The 15,417-nt window shown below is 44.8% G+C and overlaps 1 protein-coding gene across 7 annotated transcripts in view; it reads left to right on the top strand.

Moving 5' to 3' along the window:
• ITSN2 (intersectin 2) overlaps positions 1-14,840 on the top strand; it is a 198,015-nt gene extending 183,175 nt beyond the window's left edge. For 5 of the 7 annotated variants that reach the window (XM_049902732.1, XM_049902733.1, XM_049902734.1 and 2 more), the window contains 8 exons: positions 5,148-5,246; positions 7,739-7,906; positions 8,350-8,565; positions 9,211-9,332; positions 10,222-10,304; positions 12,403-12,486; positions 12,931-13,104; positions 13,675-14,840. In XM_049902732.1, the coding sequence (XP_049758689.1) occupies positions 5,148-5,246; positions 7,739-7,906; positions 8,350-8,565; positions 9,211-9,332; positions 10,222-10,304; positions 12,403-12,486; positions 12,931-13,104; positions 13,675-13,832 (1,104 nt within the window). In that variant the 3' untranslated portion in view covers positions 13,833-14,840. Of the gene's footprint in view, positions 1-5,147; positions 5,247-7,738; positions 7,907-8,349; positions 8,566-9,210; positions 9,333-10,221; positions 10,305-10,872; positions 12,368-12,402; positions 12,491-12,930; positions 13,105-13,674 lie in introns of those variants that run through there. The other 2 variants (XR_007519542.1, XM_049902735.1) reach the window with 2 other exon arrangements.
• Positions 14,841-15,417: the final 577 nt, after the last annotated feature.

The raw sequence follows: 15,417 nt of genomic DNA, 5'->3' as shown, positions 1-15,417 counted from the left end.
AACAGAAAAACAATTGAAAGTCAACAAGACCAAAAATTGGTTCTTTGAAAAGATGAACAAAATTGATAAACCATTGGCCAAACTGACAAAAACAGGAGAGGAAGCAAATAACCTGAATAAGAAATGAGATGGGAGATATCACAACAGACTCAACTGAAATTTAAAAAATCAGAATACTATGAAAAATTGTACTCCAACAAATTTGAAAACCTAGAGGAAATGGACAAATTTCTAGAAACACATTGCCTACCTAAACTAACACAAACCAAGTTCAAAAAACTAAATCTATAACTAAAAAGATTGAAGAGGTAATTAAAAAAAAAAAAACTCCCAACAATAAAAAGCCCTGCAACTGCTGGCTTCACTGGAGAATTCTACCAAACTTCCAGAGAAGAGTTAACACCACTACTACTAAAGGTATTTCAGAGCATAAAAAAAGATGGAATACTTCCAAACTCATTCTATGAAGCCAGCATAACCCTGATACCAAAACCAGGTAGACACCACAAGAAAAGAAAACTACAGACCAATATCCCTCATGAACATAGATGAAAAAATCCTCAAGAAAATTCTACCCAATAGAATTCAACAACATATCAGAAAAATGATTCACCATGACCAAGTGGTATTCATGCAAGGTATACAGAGATGGTTCAACATTTGAAAAACAATCAATGTAATCCATCACATAAATAAAGACAAGAACCACATGATCTTATCAATTGATAAAGAAAAAGCATTTGACAAAATCCAACACCCCTTTCATGATAAAAAACCTTCAGCAAAATAGGAATAGAAGGGAAATTCCTCAGCATAATAAAGGGCATTTCTACAAAGCCAACAGCCAACATCATCCTTGAGAATGGGAACCAGACAAGGATGCCCTTCATCACCACTCTTAATCAACATTGTGCTAGAGGTCCTAGCCAGAGCAATTAGGCTAGAAAAAGAAATAAAGGCCATCCAAATTGGTAAGGAAGAAGTAGAAGTATCCCTATTTGCAGTTGATATGATCTTATATACAGAAAACCCCAAAGAACCCAAAAGAAAACTACTGAAACTAATAGAAGATTTCTGCAGAGCATCAGGATACAAGATAAACATACAAAAATCAGTTGGATTCCTCTACTCCAACAAAGAGAACATCAAAGAGGAAATCACCAAATCAATACCCTTTACAGTAGCCCCCAAGAAGATAAAATACTTAGGAATAAATCTAACCAAAGACATAAAAGACATATACAAAGAAAACTACAAGACACTACTGCAAAAAAACAAAAAAGATCTACAAAAGTGGGAAAACATACCATGCTTATGGATAGGAAGACTCAGTGTTGTGAAAATGTCAACTCTACCCAAAGCAATCTACAGATACAATGCAACCTTGATCCAAATTCCAATGACATTTTTTAACAAGATGGAGTAAAAAATCACTAACTTTATATGGAAAGAGAAGAGACCCTGGATTAATAAAGCATTACTGAAGAAGAATAAAGTGGGAGGCCTCACACTACCTGATTTTAGAACCTATTATACCTCCACAGTAGTCAAAACAGCCCAGTACTGGTACAACAACAGATATATAGACCATCAGAACAGAATTGAGAATCCAGACATAAATTCACCCATCTGTAAGCAGCTGATATTTGACAAAGGCCCGAAGTCTGTTAAATGGGGAAACCAAACCCACTGCCGTCGAGTCGACTCCAACTCATAGCGACCCTATAGGACAGTGTAGAACTGCCCCATAGAGTTTCCAAGGAGCGCCTGGCGGATTTGAACTCCTGACCTTTTGGTTAGCAGCCATAGCACTTAACCACTACGCTACCAGGGTTTCCAAATGGGGAAAAGACAGTCTTTTTAACAAATGGTGCTGGCATAACTGGATATCCATCTACAAAAAAAAAAAAAAAAATGAAACAAGACCCATACCTCACACTATGTACAAAAACTAACTCAAAATGGATCAAAAACCTAAATACAAAATTTAAAACAATAAAGATCATGGAAAAAAATAGGGACAACACTAGGAGCCCTAATACATGGCAACAGAATACAAACCATTACTAACAATGCACAAACACCAGAAAAGAAACTGGATGATTGGGAGTGCCTAAAAACCAAACACTTATGCTCATCAAAAGACTTCACCAAAGGAGTAAAGCGACAACTACACACTGGGAAAAAAAATTTGGCTATGACATATCTGATAGGAGTCTAATCTCTAAAATCTACAAGATACTGCAACACCTCAACAACAAAAAGACGAGTAATCCAATTTAAAAATGGGCAAAGGATTTGAACAGACACTTCACCAAAGAAGACATTCAGGCGGCTCACAGTTACATGAGGAAATGCTCACGATCATTAGCCATTAGAGAAATGCAAATCAAAACTACAGTGAGATACCTACCACCTCACCCCAACAAGGCTATCACTAATCTATAAAACATAAAGTAATAAATGTTGGAGAGGTTGTGGAGAGACTGAAACACTTATATACTGCTGGTAGCAGTGTAAAATGGTACAACCACTTTGGAAATCGATTGGTGCTTCCTTAAAAAGCCAGAAATAGAATTACCATACAATACAGCAATCCACTCCTTGAAATATATCCTACAGAAATAAGGGCCATCACATGAATAGACATATATATGTACACCCATGTTCACTGAAGCACTGTTCACAATAGTGAAAAGATGAAAACAACGTAGGTGCCCATCAACAGACAAATGGAGAAACAAATTATGGTACATAGACACAATGGAATACTATGCAATGATAAAAAAAAATGACTCCGCAAAAAATCTCACAACATGGATGAATCTGGAAGGCATTATCCTGAGTGAAATTAGTCAGTCGCAAAAGGGCAAATATTGTATGAGACCACTATTATAAGAACTCAAAAAAAAGGTTTAAACACAGAAGAAAATATTCTTTGATGGTTACAAGCGTGGGGAGGAAAGGAGGAGGAATTCAGTAAATAGGTAGTAGACAAGAATCATCTTTGGTGAAGGGAAGGGCAACACACAATACCAGTGGAGTCAACACAACTGAACTAAACCAAAAGCTAAGAAGTTTCCTGAATACAGCCAAACACTTCGAGGGACAGAGTAGCAGGAGCTGGGGCCTGGGGACCATGGTTTGGGGGGACATCTAGGTCAGTTGGCAGAACAAAGTTTATTAAGAAAACATTGTGCATCCCACTTTGGTGAGTGGCATCTGGGGTCTTAAATGCTAGCTAGCAGCCATCTAAGATGCGTCAATTGGTCCCAACCCACCTGGAAAAAGGAGAATGAAGAACATCAAAGACACAAGGAAAATATGAGCGCAGGAGACAAAAGGGCCACATAAACCAGAGACTCCATCAGTCTGAGACCAGAACTAGATGGTACCCAGCTACCACCAATGACTGTCCTGATAGGGAACACAGCAGAGAGTCCCTGACGGAGCAGGAGAAAAGTGGGGTGCAGAACTCAAATTCACGTAAAAAGCCCAGACTTAATGGTCTGACTGAGACTGGAGGAGCCCTTGAATTCATGGCCCTTGGATGCTTTGTTAATCCAGAACTAAAACCATTCCCAGAGCCCATTCTTCAGACAAAGATTAGACTGGACTATAAAGTATAAAATAATACTCATGAAGAGTGTGCTTCTTAGTTCAAGCAGATACAGGAGACCAAATGGGTGGCTCCTGTCCAGCAGCAGAAGGAGAAGGCAGGAAGGGACAGGAGCTGGTTGAATGGACATGAGAAACCTGGGGTGGAAATGAGTAGTGTGCTGTCACATTACAGGAAAGATTGCAACTAGTGTCACCTAACAATGTGTGTATAAATTTTTGTATGAGAAATTAACTTGAGCATAAACTTTCACCTAAAGCACAATAAAAACAAAAAAAGGCCAATACCAGTCCATTTCAGCTCATTAATGCCTAGGATATTGCTCTTCTTGCATTACATTTCGTATTTGACAACTTCCAGATTGGTGGGGGATAGAAACACCTAAAAAATGATACATCTGCTTGCCTTACCCAGGTCACACATGGTGTTATGATAAAGGTACCAGTACCAGTTTCTATTGAGTTGACTCCAACTCATGGAGACCCCATGTGTGTCAGAGTAGAACTGTGCTCCATAGGGTTTTTCAATGGCTGGTTTTTCAGAAATAGATCACCAGTCCTTCCTTCTGAGGTACCTCTGGGTGCACCCAGACCTCCAGCCTTTCAGTTAGCAGTTCAGAGTGTTAACTATTTGCACCACCCAGGGACTCTATGATAAAGATAGACATGGATTATTATGGGGGCACAGAAAAGGATTACTAAAAGGGAGGGATGTTGAGGAATGGGAGAGCCTAAAGAAGGGGAATTGTAATCTGAGCCCTCAGGGATAAGTATGAATTAGCCAAGTGAAGAAAGAGCAGAAGGGACAGTATGTGCAAAGCCTATCACGTTCACCGCCTGACACACGGTAGGTGCTCAGTAAATGGGAGTGATTGTTGCTAGTAAAGTAGGGACAGTGGGGATGCAGAGTGTGGGAAATCAAGAGCTATGGAGGAGACGGAGAAAATAGAGTCCATGCTGACTCCTACGTGCGTGTGCAGGTGCGGAATGTTGCTACCAACTCAGATAGGGATAGAGGTGGGGAGGCTGGCGTTGACAAGGGAAGATGAGCAGTTGGTGTTTGGGCATGTTGAGACTGAGGTGCTTTTGGAATATCCCGGTGAGGAGAGTAATGCGGCAAGTGTAGAGCAGCGGAGAGGGTCTGGGCTACAGACGCTGAGACTCAACAGCTGGAAATTTTGGGCAGCACCTGCAGGTAAGAGTGGGCAAAGGATAAGAGTGTGTTGAAGAGAACTGAGAATGCCAGTGGGCTGGGAAGACACCAGGAGAGAGTGGTGCATAGAAGCAAAGGAGGGTGTGATCATTGCATAGGCCATGGAAAGCTATAAGAAGGAACTGAAAAGCATCCACTGGGTTTGGCACTGAGGTGAGATATTCCTGCTGTTAATTTGACACCTATCATTTGGATCCTGAGTTATTAAAAGAAATTAGAAATCTAAAAAGGGGTCAAAGTCAAGAGTATGGCCAATGTTTCCTTTGTTTTAATTGGGGGTATAATTTCTTTACAAGCCTCTCAATTGCTTTTGCAGAAGCTGGCATCTGACCCTCGATGTAAAGGGATGCCCCTGTCAAGCTTCCTGCTGAAGCCCATGCAGAGGATCACCCGCTACCCTCTCCTCATCAGAAGTGTGAGTGCTCAGAATGGGGCAGCCCTATGTGGCCTAGAAGCAGGACCCTTTGAGGTTCACAAAGACCAGATACTCAAGGAGGTGGCTGGATTCTCACAGTGGCCAGATAGAGAGCCCCTGAGTAGCCAGCCCACCCCTACCACATGGCGTGACTGCAAACGTGAGCCTACTGCTGATGGACCAGGTTCTTGCATACATGGCGTTGGGGGTGGGGTTGTGCCCTGAAGGGCTGAATCCTTGCAGTGGGCAAATAAAAGAGGCATCAATGTCACTTGGGTAGCCTATCATCCTCCCTTCCAGGAAATTCCTCTGGCCTTGCAGAGTCATTCATCTGCCTGTCTAGGCAGGGTAAGGCCTCCAGTTATGGAGCGATCTTGAACCCAGAAGTAGGGCAGATCAACCATTAGCATAACATTGGGTTCCAGTCTCAACTGGACACCTCTGTCTAGATGTCCTGTCCAACCCTATCTAGAGTCTTCAACTCAGCATGTCCTAAACAGAGCTCATCATCGTCCACTTCACACACCCCATTCCAACTCGCGAACTAAACATTCCTTGTAAAAGCCCACCCATCTTTCTTTTTGATTTAAATAATCTGAGCCTCTTAAACCCACTATATGTTCTAAAGAGAAAGTAGACTTTACAAAGTATTATTCCACTGATAATAATTGATATGCTTTTAATCATCTTATAGAGAAAACAATAGGAATAACATAAGACTGTTGTTTTTATTGATTATTCTCTAACCTTTGGTCTGTATGAAGTCTTCATTGTATGAAGTTGATGTACACCTCATGTTATAGATGCTTATATCAAACCTACTCTTCAGTGCAGGTCCACAGTCTCTTATCTGAAACCTTTTGGGCCAGATGTGTTTAGAATTCAAAATATAATTCAAATACTATAAATTATATAACACCCCCAGTAGAGAATGGGGCAGTACCTATAATCAAACACATTACTATTTCTATAGTGAAATGTATGAATAAGTAGAATAAATAAAGACTGTAAGTAGCATCTCTTCATTTCAGGTCAGGTTTTATTACCAAAGGAGTGCTGAAAAGAAACTTGGGATCTCAGAGCTTTTTTGCATTTTGGAATTGTCATTAAAGGACCTGTACTACTAGAGTGAATACACCCACTCTTCACTTACCAACATGGTTAGCTTCCAAAGACTAGGTCGTTATGCAAAAATTGGCATTATGTGAAAACAGAGGATGACTACATCAAATCACAAAAATGGAGGATGACTACATCATCACATAACTGTCAAATTACATCATGAAATAACTTCCAAGCCACTGAGAATCAAAGTCCAGTCAAGTTGACAGATAATCATCATAGCTAGTGTTACTCTCACCTCACACCTTGATGTTCGTTAGTGCCATATGTCGTTAATGTGCAAAATAGTTGGACAGTTGATTTATTACTATTGTTGTAAAAGTGAAATGTTGGATAATAAGAAAGTTGATAAGTGAGGAGCAGGTGTAGTCTAAGCAGGAACAGTCTGTTGAAGGACAACCTAATTTCTAGAGGGACCACACGAAGTTGTATTTTGCCTTCTATCCATTTACATTTGTAGCATTAGTGGTTTGAAATCACTTCAGAATGAACTGAATGTATTTTCCTACATGCTGACGATGTGATTTTATTGTGTTTGTCCTGAGACAGAGGATTCATTGCTTTCATCAGATTGTTCAAAAGGATCAGTGACCCAAAAAATGTTATGAACCATTGCTATTCAATAGGTTAACACACTTTTCAAAATGGCAGCCAGTTTACATTCGAGGGTACATTGCTTAAATTACTGGGGAAAAGCAGCCCTTTAATCTAAGGCCCATTACTAGGACCTTGTCAGAGAGCAAACAGCCCTGGTGGTGCAATGATTAAGAGCTACGGCTGTTAACCAAAAGGTCAGCAGTTCAAATCCACCAGCCGCTCCTTGGAAACCCTATGGGGCAGTTCTACTCTGTCCTATGGGGTCGCTATGACTTGGAATCAATTCAACGGCAATGGGTTTTTGGTGGTTTGGTTTGGTCCCTATACCAGTTGTCACATCATGTTGTAACTGTAACCTGTCCCTGTCTCCCCAAGAACTCCTGGGACTGTGGGCTTCTGAAGGGCAGAAACTGTTCTCTTGTTCATCATTGTGTTTCCAGTGCCTCACGTAACACCTAGCACATCATGTTTTTGTTGTTGTGTACCATTGAGTCGATTCCAGCTCATAATGACCCCATGTGACAGAGCTGAACTGCCCCCACAGGGTTTTCTAGGCTATAGTCTTTACAGGAGCAGATCATAAGGTCTTTTCTCCCATGGAGTGACTGGTTGGTTTGAACCGCTAGCTTTCAGTTAACATCCGAGCACTTTAACCACTGCGCCACCAGGGCTCCTTTAGCACATCCTAGGCACTTGGGTTTTGGATGGACAAATGGTTGGGTGGTTTGGTGGGTGTAAGAAACAATATGTGATACAGCCCCACTCTTTTCCAGATTCTAGAGAACACCCCGGAGAGTCACGTAGACCATTCCTCTCTAAAGCTGGCCCTCGAGCGGGCAGAGGAGCTTTGCTCTCAAGTGAATGAGGGAGTTCGAGAGAAAGAAAATTCAGACCGGCTGGAATGGATCCAGGCACATGTTCAGTGTGAAGGTCTGGCTGAGGTGAGGCTGTGGTACAGGGCTGGATGCCACCAGGCAGGTTCTGGGTGGGAGCCAGGACGGGCCTTCACCTGGTGTAGACAGTCTGGGTCTCAGCTCAGCCATCCTGCCCTGACAAAGATACCCCTTCTTGGGGTGTCATCTTCCTTTCTTGTAAAGAGTTCCTATTTTTGTTTTGAGTTCTTTGAATTCAGCTGGTAGAACCAGTATTCTGTGGGTATAACTAACCATTTTCACTGGGCTGGTTTGAGATAAGAGAAAAAAATGTAAGGACCTTTTGTATAAAGGTGAATGATTCAGGAGACTGAGTTATAGCCACACACTAGACCATTCTACCACAGTTCCCTCAGGTTCAGGGCACTGGCCTCTCACGGGGGTCTGGCATGTTTTGTATTGGGGCTTCTAGCTTCCAGGAGTCATAAAGTGATGGTTTCCTTCTCTTTAAGCAACTTATTTTCAACTCCCTCACCAACTGCCTGGGGCCACGGAAGCTTCTGCACAGTGGGAAATTATATAAGACCAAGAGCAATAAGGAACTGCACGGATTCCTCTTCAATGACTTCCTGCTTCTTACCTACATGGTCAAGCAATTTGCTGTTTCCTCGGGCTCTGAGAAACTTTTCAGCTCTAAATCCAATGCCCAGTTCAAAATGTATAAGACAGTGAGTATGTCTTTCCTAGCATTAGCATCAGGGGCATAACAAGGTTTGCCTTTACTTTAAGGACCTCCTTCTACCCAAGCTTTTCCTGTCCTCATGGAACTCCCCTCACCAGTGAAGACAGATTCAGTTCCTCTGTCACTTCCCAAGCGGAGACGCCCCAGTGTTGTTGGGCTTCCACTGCCCTCTGATGGCCATACCCTGGGAGTCCAGCTTTGGATTCTGGCTCTCTCCCTGGCACTGAGTCGTGTGTGCGTTTGCCCACAAAGAAAGGTGCAATCTAGAGATTCTAAGTCACAAACGTGAACGTGGCCCCACCTGTGTCCACATTTCTTACCAGGGCTCTCTGGAAAACCGAATCTGAAGCCAAGTGTCAAGGGTCAGTGAGCACAAGGGAAACCCTGCCACATCCGAAGTATGGGCACTCAGGGCTCCCAGCCCCAGTTCAGTAACACCCAATCCACCTGGATGTTGACTTTTACAAAACGGAAGTAGTTTCTTTTGTCATGGTGAAAGATCTTAAAAGAGAGACCCCTTTCTGCTTCTCAGTGAGGGTTTCCAGAACAAAGAGACTTCTGTCTCTGGACACAGGTGGGTGGAGTGTTCTGGCCCATCTCACAGCCTGTGTTTTGGCCCTAATTTTTTCAGCCCATTTTCCTGAATGAAGTCTTGGTGAAACTGCCCACAGACCCTTCCAGCGATGAGCCTGTCTTCCACATTTCTCACATTGATCGGGTCTACACTCTCCGAACAGACAACATTAATGAGAGGTCAGTCCTGACCACGTGTGACCTTCCTTGAGAACTCCTGGACATCTCCTTCTGCCATAAAACCTATCTCCAATCTGTACTCATGTCCTATTCTATGTTCTCAACCTCTCTTAACAAGTCACCTCTGCTCCATCCCCACTGATGGACCCTTGCTTAGATGCCCTGGTTCACCACCTCCTAACACGTTCCCTGCTTAAGGCTTCAGTCTCTCCTCAGGGTGCTCCCTCACCACCTTCCCAAAGGGCAGGTCTAACCACTTCACTCCCCTACTAAAATCTCTCAGTAGCTGCCCTTCATCCACTGCCCTCAGGAGAAAACACAGCTCCTGTCCTGGCTTCAGATCATCCCCTCGTGCCTCTCCAGCATCAGTCCCCATCCTTCTGCCCACAGGGCCTGTGCGCCCCCCCAGCGGCTGCCCTCCGGGTGGCCCCTATGTGGAATGCCTGCCTCCTCTTCTCTGCCTGGCCAGCCCTGCCTCCTTCAGGGCAGAGCCTCAGGGCCGCCGCACTGAGGGAGTTGCTGCTCCTTTTCCAGGTACACAGTTCTCTGTGACTGGACCCACTTGTGCTGAGTGGTTGCTATGCGGCTAACTGCACCTTCTGTCTCTGTGTCCTCAGCACCTCGCAGGTGTCTAGTGTCTTGTAAGCGGTCAGGAAGCTCTCTTAGACCTTCTCCGCTTGATCAGCAGCCGTAGCACTTAACCACTAGTCCTTAATTAGCTAACAAACTTTCCAGTTGAATTAATATTAGGTTTATGGTTGGAAAGTACACTTGTTAAAGCTGAAGTTAGCAAAAGAGAGAAACCCATGTACAGAGCTCCGGGGCACCTGGTGGAACCCATGAGGTGCCTATGAACGTTGCCCAATGGCTGCGTGCTCTTCTCCTGCAGGACAGCCTGGGTCCAGAAGATCAAAGCGGCCTCTGAGCAGTACATTGACACTGAAAAGAAGAAACGAGAGAAGGCATATCAAGGTACTCAGTGCCCTTGAGGGTTAGAACCAGCCCCCTGCAGGACTTCAGACGGGGTGGGTCCTGCAGAGACCATGGCCCTGTCCACTTCCGGCCTCAGCCCTCCCCACTGGGTGAATGTGGGATGGGCCTGGAGGAGGACACTTGCTGTGGGATAGACAGCAGAGCTGACTCGGCCGCTACCTGCCCCCAGCTGTGTCCCACCTCCTGTGGGCCTCCCCAGCCCTCGCCAACTACATGGACGTGGATGTCATCTAGTGTGAGCACCGCAGCTCCTGTCTGTCAGAGTCTCGGTCCTTCATCCTCCACCACTAGTTCTTCACTCCTGTTTCCCTGCTGGCCTCTTCCCCGAGCCAGCCTCTTTCCCGAGCCAGCCTCTTCCCCGAGCCAGCCTCTTCCCCGAGCCAGCCTCTTCCCCGAGCCAGCCTCTTCCCCCAGCCGAGCCAGCCCCTTGCCTCCATCTTCAAACCCCGCCCAGTGCCCACCTCCATGAGGTCTTCCCTCCCTGTCCAGTCCTCACTCTCATGTTCCTGGCTGCTGTAGTTGCAGCTCTTTATGTTTTTTTACTCAGGTTTCCCTTATTTTGTTAAATGCTCCTGAAAAGGTATGTGTAAATCAGCTTTTCTTAATTGAACCTCATTTTAATGGTACTTTAAAAGCTTGCTATTGAAAATCAGTGATTGAATCATTCCATAAAGCATACAGTAATCTCTTAATTGGTCAGATATAAATCAAAGTTTTATATATATATTATTTTTGCTTAGCATCAGTATCTGTATGTATTGTTGTGCATTTTCCATGTATTCAATTTCTCAAACATTTATTACTTACTCTGTGTCAGGTCCTGTGCTAGGGCTAACTAGGCCCACAAAGATGACGAAAGCTCAGCCCTGCCTTCAACGGGAGCTGAGTCCAAGTCCTGTGGCAGATGGGTGGGTACAAATGGGGGAAGGCTGCCACATCTCTTAAAGAAGGTTATACTTGACCTGAGTTTTGAAAAATTGATAGCTCACCAGGTAGCCTTTTGTTGGCTTTTAAACCCCTTGAGGGTTCATGTTACCAAGATAATCTGAGTTTACTGGCTGATTTGTGTCCAAATTAAAAATGTTTGAGTACCTCTTTAAAAAAAAAAAAATTTTTTTTTTTATCTCCTTAAGTAGAATAAAGTCTTAAGTGAAAGAAACTGCTTTATAAACTGAAGTGTTCACATTTAATTGGAATCGTGGTGAGTGGTTATGACAATAGACTTTGGTATCAGACAGACATGTTGAACTCTGCCCCTGGCATTTAGACGCTCCATGACTTGAGTACATTGCAGTTCTTTCTAAGCCTCACTTTTCTCTCAACTACTAGCTGAGAGATTGGTGGTTTGAACCCACCCAGAGGCGCCTCGGAAGACAGGCCTGGCCATCTGCTTCCTAAAGGTCACAGCCTTGAAAACCCTATGGAGCAGTTCTAGTCTGCACTCATGGGGTCACTGTGAGTCAGAATCATCTCCATGGTGACTAACAGCAACAAGAAGTTATAAAGAGCTACCTCACAGGGTAACTGTGCAGGACAGATTATATGTAAAGGTCTTAGCACATGCCTCACACAAAGTAAGTACCAAATGCTAGCTGCTGTTAAATGCTAAACAAGTATAACGTATTATTATTTTATGAATATTTGCTGAGCTACTGAGGGGGAAATACAAGGATGGAAAAAACAGCCTGTACTCTCCAAGGGCTCCCTTTCTGGCAGAGGAGACAGACATTACCCAGAATTTCAGACCCAGCAGGCGGTGGGTGCTCCTAAGCCCTGGAGGGCGGATGCACAGAGAAGGGATGGGGTGGGGGGCTATTGGAGCTGGATCTTGGAGGATGAGTAGGGTGCCAGCAGGCTAAGATAGCGGGAAAGATGTTCCTAGTAGGTGACACGGGCTGGACAAAGGCACAAATGCCAGACGCTGGCCCATCAGGCCCAGTGCAGTGCCCGGTGAGGCTGGAGCAGCGTTGCGGTTGGTTAGGAAGACAGACCGTGACTGTCCACAGCTTAGCGCCATTGCTGTGCTAGTTCCATTCCCAAAGGAGAAAGTAACCTGACTGCTCTTCCTCCTTCGCAGCCCGCTCTCAAAAGACTTCCGGCATCGGGCGTCTGATGGTGCATGTCATTGAAGCCACAGAATTAAAAGCCTGTAAACCAAATGGTAAATTCTTCTTTCATTCAACAAACAGGGCAACTGCCCTGCTCTTTGCTGGTGGCTCTTCTGAACATGGAATGGTGGGGTGCTTTTAAAAAGTCAGAGTGTTTCCAATGCCACTAAAGTGGTGATATGCTAGTTTATTATACCAGTGTTTCCCCGATAAGACCCTGCACCTGCCTTCCCGAGTGCTTCTGAGTCGAGAAAGCACAAAGCAAGGTGGACTCTGCTTTCCCAGGCTCAGAGTGGGGGCAGACCTGGCCTTGGAGCCCGAACACTCCCTCCGCTCCAGGGAATGTGGAGGAGGTGTTACTAGACCGCAGGGCGGATGACCCCTCAGGCAGGGCCCCTGCTGCCGTGGTCTGAGGTAAAGCATCCATTTGTACCCCAGGCAGCCCTGTGTGTCACTCATTTCACCTCCACCTGCCACATGTCTTTGGTTTGTTTCAGGAAAGAGCAACCCATACTGTGAAATCAGCATGGGCCCCCAGAGCTACACCACCAGGACCCTCCAGGACACGCTGAATCCCAAGTGGAATTTTAACTGCCAGTTCTTTATTAAGGACCTTTACCAAGATGTGCTGTGTCTCACCATGTTTGACAGAGACCAGTTTTCTCCAGATGGTAAAGTATAACTCGGCTGTGGGACAAATGTCTCCCTGGTACTCAAGAACCAGGCTCTAGATGCAGAGCGCCTAGCCTTATTGCTACCCCAGGACACTAAGGGAAGTGACATGCACCCATTGTCGGCTTCTCACTTGAGCAGCAAGTGGTGTGTGCTTCCACAGGGGGTGGGCTCCTGCTAGGATCTCTGGGGAGACACCATTTGAAATAGTGTTTCCCAGCCCACTGAGTATGGCTCCTCAGGTGTGCCTCGGGTCTCTGGCCGTAGTCATGAGCTACATGTGAACGGAAACGTGTATAATGCACATGTCTAACGTATGCTGAATCCATCTGTCCAAGGAGACTTGAACTCCAAATAGGCATTTGCTCCCACATCAATCTGCTGTCGTTCTAGGTGTGACCATCACAATATCAAACATCCATTAACTCTTAAGAAGTATTTGTGGAAGGAGATTTGAAAGGTTTATAAATCCTGTTTCAGACACCTCTCCTGTGGTAGTTTTTTTCCAATTTTATATTTAAAAAAAAAAAAAAAAGATTTTTGACTCTCATGTGATGTTTATTCACCAGATTTCCTGGGTCGTACTGAAGTTCCAGTGGCAAAAATTCGAACAGAACAGGACAGCAAAGGCCCTACGACCCGCCGACTCCTGCTGCACGAGGTCCCCACGGGGGAGGTCTGGGTCCGCTTTGATCTGCAGCTTTTTGAGCAAAAAAATCTCCTCTAGGGGCTCGGGAGACACAAGGAGGTTTGCCCCCCAAGGTTGGGGCTGGAGAGGGACTGACTGTGCTCACCCTGGGCTGAAGGAGCATCACGCAGCTTCATCCATGCCACACACGCCAGGACCCTCTATTTTATTGTGCACTAAATCGCTAGCAATCTATGCAAATATGATCTTTCCTATAAATAAACCAAACCCATAGCACAGTGCCTTGTATTAGTGTTCACACCTTCAGTTGTGTTTAGATGCCAGGGTTTCCATTTTCAGGGCTATCAAAAGTATTACGTGGAAATGAGGCATCAGAGCACGGACGTTACGACTTGGTTGAATGTGTCCATCGTGGAGTGGTTTTGGTCGCACTGTAGCTAGCCATTCCACAGCGTGTGATCTCTGCTGGGTCACAGCCACTCAGGAGGCGAAGTATTGGGACGAAATGCCGAGGCCTCGGCGCTTGAGCAGCCTGATACTGAAATAGTGTCTACTCTGCACTGAATAAAACCCAGAAACTTGATCATTTTATTCCTGATTAGATGTTATCATTCTCTGCTGAGACAATATAGTTTGAGATCTAAGGGGGAAAGCTCGATTTACTTTAAATACTGTGAACTCTAATGATGTGGAAAAATATTTTTCAGTTTTCTGAAGTATAAATTATTTATGTAAATTCCGTTTTTCCGTATTTCATAGGACATGCATCTTTAAGCTTTGTCATTGCCAATATGTACAGAAAGAATTAAAATATAAGTTTATGAATGCAACTGCCTCTCAAGCATGGCCGGTTTACTTTCTATGTGCAAAGCTCTTAAAGGGAAACCCCAGAGGCTGCTGATAATGAAACCAAACCTCCTTTCTGGTTCAGTGGGAGAAGCCGGAGATGGGGGTCGGTGACCCAGGGCCCGTCATGACTCCCAGTAACTTGTTCTGTGACTTTGGCGACTTTTCCTAACGTTTCTGGGCCTCAGTTTCTTTGAGTAGGTGATCTCTGTGGAAACTACACTCACCCTTCTGAGCATTTCTGCTCGCCTGTTGAGTAGGAACCTCAGAGGTAGCATCCCAGTAAAGAAAATGCACAGGGAGTGAGCATCACTCAGCAGATCCGTTAGGTCCCCGGCTCCAGAAGCACCCATCTTTCCTCCTGGCTCTTTGTCCCCATGCCTATCAGCTTCTTGTTCAGCCTCTGAATTTTGAAATGTGGAAGTGTTTGGAACGTTGGTAAAAATAAGGTCTTATACATGAAGTCCCCGGACTGATGAGTGAAGCTGGAGGAAGAGCTGTCTTTGGGAAGGAACCCTTCAGGTTGCAGGAACCCTGATTCCAAAGGGGCAGGTCTCCTCAGAGCAGCTGGAGGCATGGGAAGGATCCAGTGTCCCAAGGGCTTGGGCTTCCACCACAGCCCCTCTTTTTGTACAAACGTCATCACTGGGCAAAGAAGAGCTGGACGTTATAGTTCAGTAGGTTCAAAGACCTTTGTTTTTAAATCCATCACCTACTCATCCCAATATCGATCCTGGGCACTAATTGGTTAAAACACAGACCTAAAAATGCCACCGTGTCAAAGGAGACAGCACTCAGTATCTGAAACCAAAACACA

This window comes from Elephas maximus, chromosome 12 (assembly GCF_024166365.1).
Source record: "Elephas maximus indicus isolate mEleMax1 chromosome 12, mEleMax1 primary haplotype, whole genome shotgun sequence".
Taxonomy (NCBI): domain Eukaryota; kingdom Metazoa; phylum Chordata; class Mammalia; order Proboscidea; family Elephantidae; genus Elephas; species Elephas maximus.
This window is presented reverse-complemented; position numbering and strand designations above follow the sequence as displayed.